This window comes from Sinocyclocheilus grahami, unplaced genomic scaffold, assembly GCF_001515645.1.
Source record: "Sinocyclocheilus grahami isolate Dianchi unplaced genomic scaffold, SAMN03320097.WGS_v1.1 scaffold1244.1, whole genome shotgun sequence".
Taxonomy (NCBI): Eukaryota; Metazoa; Chordata; class Actinopteri; order Cypriniformes; family Cyprinidae; genus Sinocyclocheilus; species Sinocyclocheilus grahami.
In genome coordinates this window covers 112960-123560 of record NW_015506423.1, presented here as the reverse complement: position 1 = coordinate 123560, position 10601 = coordinate 112960, and the positions used below count along the sequence as shown (strand labels likewise).

General features: G+C 34.9%; 1 protein-coding gene across 1 annotated transcript in view; it reads right to left on the bottom strand.

Annotated features, from left to right (window-relative positions):
• Positions 1-203: 203 nt before the first annotated feature.
• Positions 204-10601, bottom strand: part of LOC107568436 (uncharacterized) — a 32984-nt gene continuing 22586 nt past the window's right edge. Inside the window, exons 9-11 of the mRNA XM_016254406.1 lie at positions 7933-8250; positions 6186-6497; positions 204-471 (exon numbers count right to left, since the gene is read on the bottom strand). Coding sequence (XP_016109892.1) covers positions 401-471; positions 6186-6497; positions 7933-8250 — 701 coding nt within the window. The 3' untranslated portion in view covers positions 204-400. The remainder of the gene's footprint in view (positions 472-6185; positions 6498-7932; positions 8251-10601) is intronic.

The following is a 10601-nucleotide window of genomic DNA, read 5'->3' as shown; positions in this document are numbered from 1 at the left end:
ACTTAATTTTTGATTAGTAATATGCATTGCTAAGAACTTAATTTGGACATCTTTAAAGACGATTTTCTCAATATTTAGATTTTTTTGCACCCTCAGATTCCAGATTTTCAAATAGTTGTATCTCAGCCAAATATTGTCATATCCTAACAAAGCTTATTTATTCAGATTTCAGAAGATGTATAAATCTCAAATGGACCCTTATGACTGGTTTTGTGATCCAGGGTCACATATATTAATGTTCTATATTTGTACTTGTATGAAAGCTCTTTTACTTTTGTTTAACGGCCAATCTCAACAACAAACAGGATTGGTTTCAAACACATCTAGAGCTCTTTTATATGGGTGACTTAAGTAGAAATGTTATTTTGATGATTTAATTTGAATGCTGATAATGTTACAGTCAGAAGTTGGAAACATCTACACCCATCAGAGGTAGCTCCTCTGCCCTATTTCTTCTTGATGCAGTGTTACCTGAAAGAAAACACATGACAGATGACATTAAGATGGCTCTTGTATGCCCTTGTGAAAACTAAGTGTACTTTTTGTGTACTTCAAATCTTAAAAGTATACTTTTTCAAAAGTGCACTTGCAGATAATATAATATACTTTTAATTAAAGGCCACTTAAGTGCACTTAAAGAGAGTACACTTTAATGACAATAGGTCTTAAAACATACTTAAGTGCACTTTTAAAAAAATGCACTTTATGATAATGTCCAAATTAAGTATTACTTAAACATACATTTTACATAATTATGATTTTATTGTTTTAAATAAGTACACTTATTTTGACATATTTATCAATATACTAAATCACATGTAAAACAATTGATTTTTATTTCAACTTAAGCGTGTTCTCCAAAATTACATTTGTTAATGTATTTTAAATGTATTTAGTCTATAATATATACTATGTGCATTTATGCACTTGAAATTAATTTTTCTTCTAAACTTCAATACACTTTCTTATACAGTATACTCCAATAAAACTTGTTGAAATTTCCATCACCAGCTCTTGCGCTATGAACTCTATGAAGTTTAATTTTCTATATAATATTTGACATACAGTGTCATTTATGAGAGTACTGTATTTGTATGTAATTACTGTACTTTACATCTGTGTACAGAATACTTTTAATATCATGTTGTTCTAAGTCACTTAAACACACATTTAAGTGCAGTAATTGCAAGCAAACGTTTAACAAATCAAAACAAAATAAATTTGCATTCAAATACACTGTTCCCCTTTCGGGCTTGAACTGACGGTAAAACTAATGACATTATTTACTGTCTTTACATTTATTTTGAAAGATGAAGCTCGCGATTATGGTAAGGGGCGTTACATTTCCGACGAGTGCTTGCGGTGTTCGGCCAATCACAATGCACTGGGCCAGCTGGCCAATCAGAGCAGACTGCGCTTGTCGGAAGGAGGGACTTTGTAGAAAACAAAGCGTTTGAGAGAGACCTACAATAATGTACAGTATTTGAAAAATAATGTGTTTTTGAACATTAAAGCATGTCAACATATTCTGTTACACCAAATACACAAAATAATGATCTTTAAAAAAGCATCATTTGACCCCTTTAATTAGACTAGGTTACACTGCACTGTAAAAAATGACTGACTTTTAGTTAGGTGAATGAGTCATGAATGAGTCTATATAGTCTTTGGTCTAACTACACAATGAATTAGAAAAACTTGAACTTGAACAGAAATGGAAAGCTTGAAATAACAAGTAACCATGCAAAAGTATCCCTTTTGTTTAATGCGCATGCGCCAAAAATACTACATCATGATGGTGCGCTTCTTCAGCAGAGTTTGAAAAATGCACTGTGCGCCATGTTTGTGTAATCGCAATGCGTGAGGGTGACAGAACTTTGCTGAAACAAGAAGAGAACAAAGGAACGCCACGTTTGGATGATTACAGATGTGACTTTATGTACTGCAAATAATGAATCAAGTAAGTATATCTTGATATAAGCTTTCTTTATTCTTAATTTACTCTTGCCATTTGTGCGGCTTTCACTGTAACGAGGCAGTTCTTGCTATATGGACTCGGGAGATGAATTAATCATGTCCTGTAATTTATCTATGACTGCATTCTGATATTGGAATGTGATCGCATGTGTGGACCAAGAAATTTGGCTGCTGAAAATACAATGTTTTTTTTTTTTAACTAAACAATTTTAAATTCATTTTAACGCTACTGAACAAAATTCAAAGATCCTATCTTGAAATATTTAATTAATGTAACTTTATATAATTGATATTATAACCACCAGTAATATTCAATATATCAGCCACCTCTAGAAATAATGTTTTTTTTGTTTGTTTTTTTGTCTTTTTGCATCAGGAACATCCTTCATGAAGATGTGCGAGAGAAGCTTGCAAGGCAAGATGAGAAGGGAAAAATGAAGGTACCTTTCTTAATTTTCATGGATTTAGGGATATTTATCTATATTTGGGTAATTGATAAAGTTATGTTTTATTCCCTTTAAAGTAGGAATGAAAAATGTTTGTAAAAATGTTATCTATTTTTAAAGCCCAGTGTCAGTGAAGATGGTGTGGTCAGGAATTCTGGTGTTTGTAGGAAATCTGAAGGAGCATCTCCCAGCGTTCTACTACGATGTTGTCCTGATGATTGAGGTAATTAATCTCTTAGGTGATGCAGATGTGGTCAAAAGTTTACATACACCTTGCAGAATAAACTGCTTCATCAGAGCAGAAATTGCTATTTTGTTTATGATTCTACCCCTCTACCCTCTTACTGCTTAAATTATTAACATTACAGATACTGCAAGGTGTATATAAACTTTGGACTGCAGCTGTGTCTATTGCTTTCACTCAACTGAACCATTTATAATGACTCGCTCTGTTTAATAACAATTGTTCTTCTGATTTTTTTTCTTCTTTCTTTCCACAAGGAATTTATTTATTTTTTTGTGACTTTCCTGCCTCTTTGGAACATTTCCGTTCACACAGACTGTGGAGAGATGGTGTGCAGCTTCATGACATTTGAAGTTTACTGCTGATGGAGAGCTTCTGGGACACTGACAGACCGCACTTCCCAGCAAGTTTATTTGGAGTTCTTTTTAAAAAAAAAAAAATTTTTTTAAATGAATTTATTTAGTCAAACTTGCATTCACTAATACTGGAGTAAGATTTTAGAAGAAAACTTTCGGCCCTGTTTAATGCTGGTACTAGTAAAGGTTTGAAAACTAATGGCCTGGTTTCACAGATAGGGCTTAGCCTAAGCCAGGATCATAGTTCAATAAGGACATTTAAGTAATTTTCATTAACATGCCTTAGAAAAAACATTACTGGTGTGCATCTTGAGACAAAACAAAGGAACTGATATTTTGAAAGATCAGTCAGTGCAATTTTCTTTCAGTTCAAACAGCTCAGAATTACATTTTAGTCTGGGGCTGTTCTTAAGCCTTGTCTGTGAAACCGGGGGTACAAGTAACACAGTTTGGTAATGTTTTACAATAAGGTCTCATTTGTTGTACATGGAATGATAATTTTCTTGATTTGTAAAATTTTTTATTAAGTGTGTGTGTGTTAGTAATCCTATAAGTTATGGGGACCAAATGACTCCACAAGGATAGTAATACCAGTAAATGTAGACCTTGTGGACATTTTGAGGTCCCCAATGAGGAAACAGGCTTATAGATCATACAGAATGATGTTTTCTATGATGGCGAGATCAGGTACTTTTGTATGTAAGTATGTAAGTGATTTTGCATTGTTCTCCAGACTCTAATAAGTGAGTTAAAGTGTTGTAACTGTGTATAGTGTTGGGTTTTTCTTGTGCAACAGCAGAAAGCGTTTTTGTGTATTTGTTTTAGAGATTGTTTTGTCAATAAATGTAGAGGGTTTTCCATTTTGTGTTTGTGTTGATTGTAACTACGTAATTACATATTTAATACTGTATTTATTTTAATATTTTAATATAATTTTTTAAAAATACAATTTTAAATATATCTCTGACAATGAAGTTGAAATTTAGTATAAGACATTTAAGTACATTGAAATGACATTGAAGTGTATTTTAGTTCACATTAATTGCTTATTCAGAAGTACATATTTACCATATTTCAAAGTACATATAAAATATACTAAAGCCCCACTTAAGTGGTTCAAAAATATCACTCAAAAGTAAACTAATTGCAAATAATATCATTTTAAATTGTAATATATTTGAAATCAATTATAAATAATATGCATGTAGGTGGTCGAAAACATTACATTTAATGCACACTTAAGTGTATTGTTAACTGATATTAAATAATATTTTAGCTAACATTAATTGCTTCTCAGTACATTAGTAGTACACTTTAACCATATTTCAAAGACACTAGGAGCAATTATGAAAGTACATATAAAGATGTACTAAAGTCCCACTTACAGTGGGGCAAAAAAGTATTTAGTCAGCCACCAATTGTGCAAGTTCTCCCACTTAAAAAGATGAGAGAGGCCTGTAATTTTCATCATAGGTATACCTCAACTATGAGAAACAAAATGAGAAAAAAAAAATCCAGAAAATCACATTGTAGGTATTATTATCAGAGGACACGTGAGCATAACGGTTAGCAGATCAATGAATGAGAGGGCAGCGTTACCAGAGTTGCCCATTTACCACACCTTGTTACAACACAGTAGGGCTATTCCAAACAGAAACAATACTGTACTACATCGATGTTTCCTGTCAGCTTGATTTTTGAGTGGACTTTGCTGTTCCGATGAGCATGAACGGTATATGAGTGGAGCACTCACATGGGCCGTGACTGAGCGGAGCACACACGCATAGAGCGGGATGATATACACACACATAGAGCGGAATAATACGCTAATAATAATTTTCGGCAGCCGGAATTTCAGTGCATCTCTAATTATTGCCAACATTAGAAATGGATATTATATAATAGCTGCTTTTTTGAACATTTTAGCAATTTAAAAATATTAAAAAATATTTTTTTTACACGGCACCCCTGCTCTCGACAGACGCGGCACCCCAGGGGGAAACACTGTTCTAAATAATGCCGCGAGTGGGGCTTGCGGAAGTGACGTCGTCTGCGTCTGCGCAGTGTGACCTGATGCAGCCCCTGAAGTGAGACACAGGAAACAGAAATACTGCAAAATAATAATAATAACATGACTAAACGAGACGAAATAACGTTATAACATTTCGTTTCGTTTTGTTTTGGTCAACGAAAATGAAGAGACATTTTAGCATAGTTTTTATTTTGTAAACCACATTTAGTCTCGTTTTTATTCGTCAACGATATTGCATTATACATTTAATTATAGTAATCGTCACATGACCAGCATTTACGTTGCGTCTCGTTTCGTTTTCGTCATGTGATTCGTTGAGGTTCGTTGACGACGATATTTAGTCATAATTTTTGTTGACGAAAGCAACACTAGTCCCGGCGCTACGAGACAAAACCAATAGAACCCATTATAAATTAGACATTTGTTGCATCCAGTGGGGACATAATTACGGATTATAATTACTTATACTGTCTTTTTACACGTTGCATTGCATCGCGCCGTGTAAACATAAAACCATGTCTGCATTTGTGATCAGAGAAATGTACAGCTAGAATAAAAGTTACGCCTTTTTTCTTTGCGTGAACATTTGGGCGGTGTTATGCAAATCTTCTCACATCATGACGTAGGTATGTGGGGGTGTGTAAGAAAGAGACGTTTTAGGTAGGCGTGGTTGACTCTTAACTTTTATAAAGAATATCTTTTTGGATTTGAGACTTTAGTCTTTGAAACTTTACAGATCTTCTTTATGCACCAAGAGCTTGCAACACTCCAAAGAGAAAGGAAAAATTGAAATCGCATCATATGGCCCCTTTAATATAACTTTAAAATGTGATACATTTGAAATTAATTACAAATACAATGTACTAAAGCGGCGAAAATAGTACTTTTAGTAAATTTAGTAAATAGTAAATTTGCTCTTGCATGTGTTCTTTTTAAGTATATTATATCTGCAATTAGTACACTTTATAAAAGTATACTTAAGTGCACTTCTTTTTCACAAGGGTGTATAGTAACAAAAACAAGTCATTACCAAGGGTAACTATTTAAAATCACAGGATTAATCTGCTGGTCACATTAAACCCACAGATATACCTTAATAAGATCTGATTTACTGAATAAGATTTACTTACCAGAGACAGTTATACTGAATATCTTGGATGTGACTGTTCCTGATCCTATGATCAGTAGTTTATATAGTCCAGAGTCTTTGGTACTGGTGTTTGTGATATTCACAGATCTAGTCTTCTTGTTCATCTCCAGTCTGCCTTTGAATCTATCATCAGGAACATCATCATATGTAGAGAACTCTTCTGTCCCTCCTTTGATTTGACCTATACAAATCTCTTGTTCTCCAAACAGCAATAACATCTGATCATCTTTCTGTATTTCAGCTTTAGTCTGTAGAATGACAGGATCTCCTTCTGTCACTGATTTGGCCTCCACTTCACGTCACAGCAGCACATAGAAACAGAAAAACACAGACCAGACATTAAATCAACATGAAGAAAGCTAACAACAGCAGAAGGGAACAAAATCTGCACTGATCATTTGCTCCATATCTGCTCTGTGATTGATCATCAAACCCTCTACACTGAACCACGTTCACTCTCACACTATGAGAGAATCTGATACTTCAAAAAAGTTTATAATCTTTGACATTACGTCCTGGTGTTCTGCTATATGCCATCTTTATTCACAGGTGCAAATGTGTTCTGGTTTGCTCGCCTCTACATGATTGGCACATCAGTCATTAAAAAAAAAAAACCTAAACGACACAGACACTGCATCCAAAATCGAATACTGAGCAGGTACTACATTTGAATTTACTTTGCAAACATTAAAAAAAGTATGTTTTTTATAGTATGAATATGGGTAGTATAAATGTAATCTGGACATACTACATTCTCCATGTTGTCATTGTCACATGACCTTCCAGCATCAGTTGTGTTGCTTCACTGCCATTCATAATCTTCTCCCGTGGCCTCATGGGATAGTAAAGTGTCCATCATATGCAAACTTCAGAATCACTCCAGAAGTAGTAGGTCATCCAGGTACTTTTTGCCTACTGTTTTTTGAATACTATGAATTCAGACATACTACTCTTTTGGCATACTTTTTTTTTGCATCGTGTATAGTAGGGGAGTTTTTTGATTTCGGATGCAGTGAGAGACTCTTCCATTATACACAAACAATCATTCAAAGACATTTTTTTTGTGTGTTATTACTATTTTAATCACTGTATGCAATGCGCTCGAAGAAATAGGTAAATACAAATTATTAATTTTTAAGATGCTGTCAAATGCTAATTTAAATTTTTCTAATTCAAAGTACAAATTTGATTAACTGTTAACTCTTCAGGAACTTTTCACTGAATCAATATTGTTAAGGTTTATATATTTTGATCTGATGTTTTTGACTTTTGACTATTTTTATGTAAATATAATAGGTTCGATTTAAACTCATGTGAGTTTGAGTTTTTATTGCATAAATCTTTTGTTCTGTTGAATCCAAAAAATAACCAAACAAAAAACATATTTGGCTCAAATTGTGTAACTATAACACATTGGTGTGTTTACATGAATTTTCCATTATATAACTTGTAACTTTACATATGACTTTGGTTTAATGGCTGGGATGCCTTGCTGAAAAATACATCATAAACCAGATTGAGGTTGCTGGTTTGAGCTGTACTTTCAGTCTCAATAGCTGAAAAGTGCTTAGAATCGGTGCAAAATCAGCTAAAAGACCAGTCTGGGAGACCAACTAAGACCATATTTTTTGATTGAGCACTTATATAATAGTCATAAAGTACACATACAAACTCACAGTCATACCTGAATAAGATCATTATTATACTGAAATATTTGAGTTACTCACCAGAGACAGTAACGCTGAATTTCTTGGATTTCTTGGAGACTTTTCCTGATCTTATGATCAGTAGTTGATAAAGTCCAGAGTCTGTGGTTCTGGTGTCTTTGATGGTCAGAGATCCAGTCTGATGATCTAGCTTTAGTCTGTTTATGAACCTCCCATTAGCACCATCATATGTAGAGATCTCTCTTGTCCATCCTTTGATTTCAGCTATGGGAGACTTTTCATCTCTAAACATCCAGCGTATCACATCTTCTGTCTGTATTTCAGTAACATCAGTGAGTAGACATACAGAACATTCCTCTGTCACTGTTATGGCCTCCACTTCATGTCACAGCAGCACATAAAAACAGAGAAATACAGACCAGACATAAGATCAACACAGAGGTAACTGTTTTGCCACCAGTAATTCTCAAGTCTTTGCATTCAAGTCCTCAACTTTAAGCTTTTATTCTTCTTTTCTTTGCCCAAATTAGTGTCTCAGTATTAAAAAGTGACGTGACATGTGGCCAAGTATGGTTACCCATACTAGGAATTAATGCTCTGCATTTAACCCATACATGTGTGTGCACCCATCCTTAGTGCGCACACACATACAGAGCAGTGAACACACACACACCGTGAACACACACCCGGAGCAGTGGGCAGCCATTTTTGCTGCGGCGCCCGGGGAGCAGTTGGGGGTTCAGTGCCTTGCTCAAGGGCACCTCAGTCGTGGTATTGAAGGTAGGAGAGAGCGCTGTACATTCACTCCCCCCACCTACAACCCCTGCTGGTACGAGACTCAAACCTGCAACCTTTGGGTTACAAGTCCGACTCTCTAACCATTAGGCCACGACTTCCCACATTATAAATACTATAATATATGTGTACTAATTTATATCAGGAAGGGTTTTAAAATATATATTTATGACTAACCAGTTAATTTTCATGTACCATATATGTTTTGTAAATACCGTAAAAGTTCAATCCCAATTAAGCTTTCACTCAATGGCTTTCTGTAGGCCTATAAACCAGTATGTGGCAAGAAATGAAACAACTTCACTTTATGGGAATTTAACATTTTACTATAATATTTAATTCAGATAGGTTAGTCATTAATAATCTATTGTAAGTATAATTATAAGGATATAATCAGGGGTGCACATACGTTTTTCAGCCTGGAACCTGGAGATTTGGTTTGGTCCTCACACTGCACATCACTCCATTTTCCATGTGTTCCTTGCCCCTCATGTGATCTTGTCATGTGCTACCCTTGTATGTGTGTCATGTTCTGATTGGTTCCATGGTTGTATGTGTCTTGTTCTCATTGGTTGGTTTTGTCATGTGTTCTCCTGGTCTAGTATAAGAGATGCTCACACTCAATATCTATATATATATATATATATATATATATATATATATATATATATATATATATATATATATATAAATAATAGTGATAATAACATTGTTACGATCGCCAGCTGGAGTGCCCATGAACTCCATTAGAGGGACTCTTGCCCCTGTACTCTGGACTCCATTTTCCATGTGTTCCTTGCCCCTCATGTGATCTTGTCATGTGCTACCCTTGTATGTGTGTCATGTTCTGATTGGTGATGAAAGACACTTTTTCAACTTGTAGTTAATGTTATCAGTTCATTAACTCCTAATCTCAGACACAGACAACACCTGTGTTGACCGTCCACTGACCGTCTGATGTGTATTGCACATAAATGAAATGAACTCTCTCAAACGACTAGGCCCAATCTTATTGGCTGTCTGACTCACAGCTTCCAGGAATCAAAGGTCTTTATCGCGTAGTGTAGCTTAGAACAGTGTTTCCCAACCGGGGTGCCGTCTGTCGAGAGCAGGGGTGCCGTGTAAGAAATAATTTTTAAATATTTTTAAATTGCTAAAACTTTCAAAAAAGCATCTGTTATATAATATCCATTTCTGATGTCGCCAATAATTATAGATGCACCAAAATTTCGGCTGCCGAAAATGAGTTCACCGCTCAGGTTTCACTTTCACGTGGTGTGACGCTCTGTGTATTATCCCGCTCTATGCGTGTGCGCTCCGCTCAGTCGCTCCACTCGTCTACCATTCATGCGAATCGGAACAGCAAAGTGCACTCAAAAATTGAGCCGACAGGAAACATCGATGTAGTACAGTATTGTTTCTGTTTGCAATAGCCCTACTGTGCTGTAACAAGGTGTGGTATATGGGCAACTCCGGTAACGCTGCCCTCTCATTCATTGATCTGCTAACAGCTATGTTATGCTCGCGTGTTCTGATAATAATAGCTTTCTAGGACTAAACATTATTTGGATAATTGGTAAAAAAAATTATAAAAAAATGTAATATCTTAACCCTATTGTTACACCTACCTGAAAAACTAAAACGCAATTTATTTAATTTGAAGGCCTGTCGTTATTTTTTATTTGTGCTATCATTATTAATTTCTTTATTTGTTCTTATTTTATTACTGACTGCTTACTTGTCATTTTTTATTCAGTTCAAAGTTTGAAATCAAGCTATCTCGTGCTACTGCACCAAAATTACCCCACTGTAAAATTTAAAAAACACTGAGTGAGCAAAAATGTGTGCGGTAGCTAGTTATAATGGTAATTAAATAATGTTTACTGTAGCGAATCAGCTCATGGGAAATATGAATAATTAACCATAACTAGTTA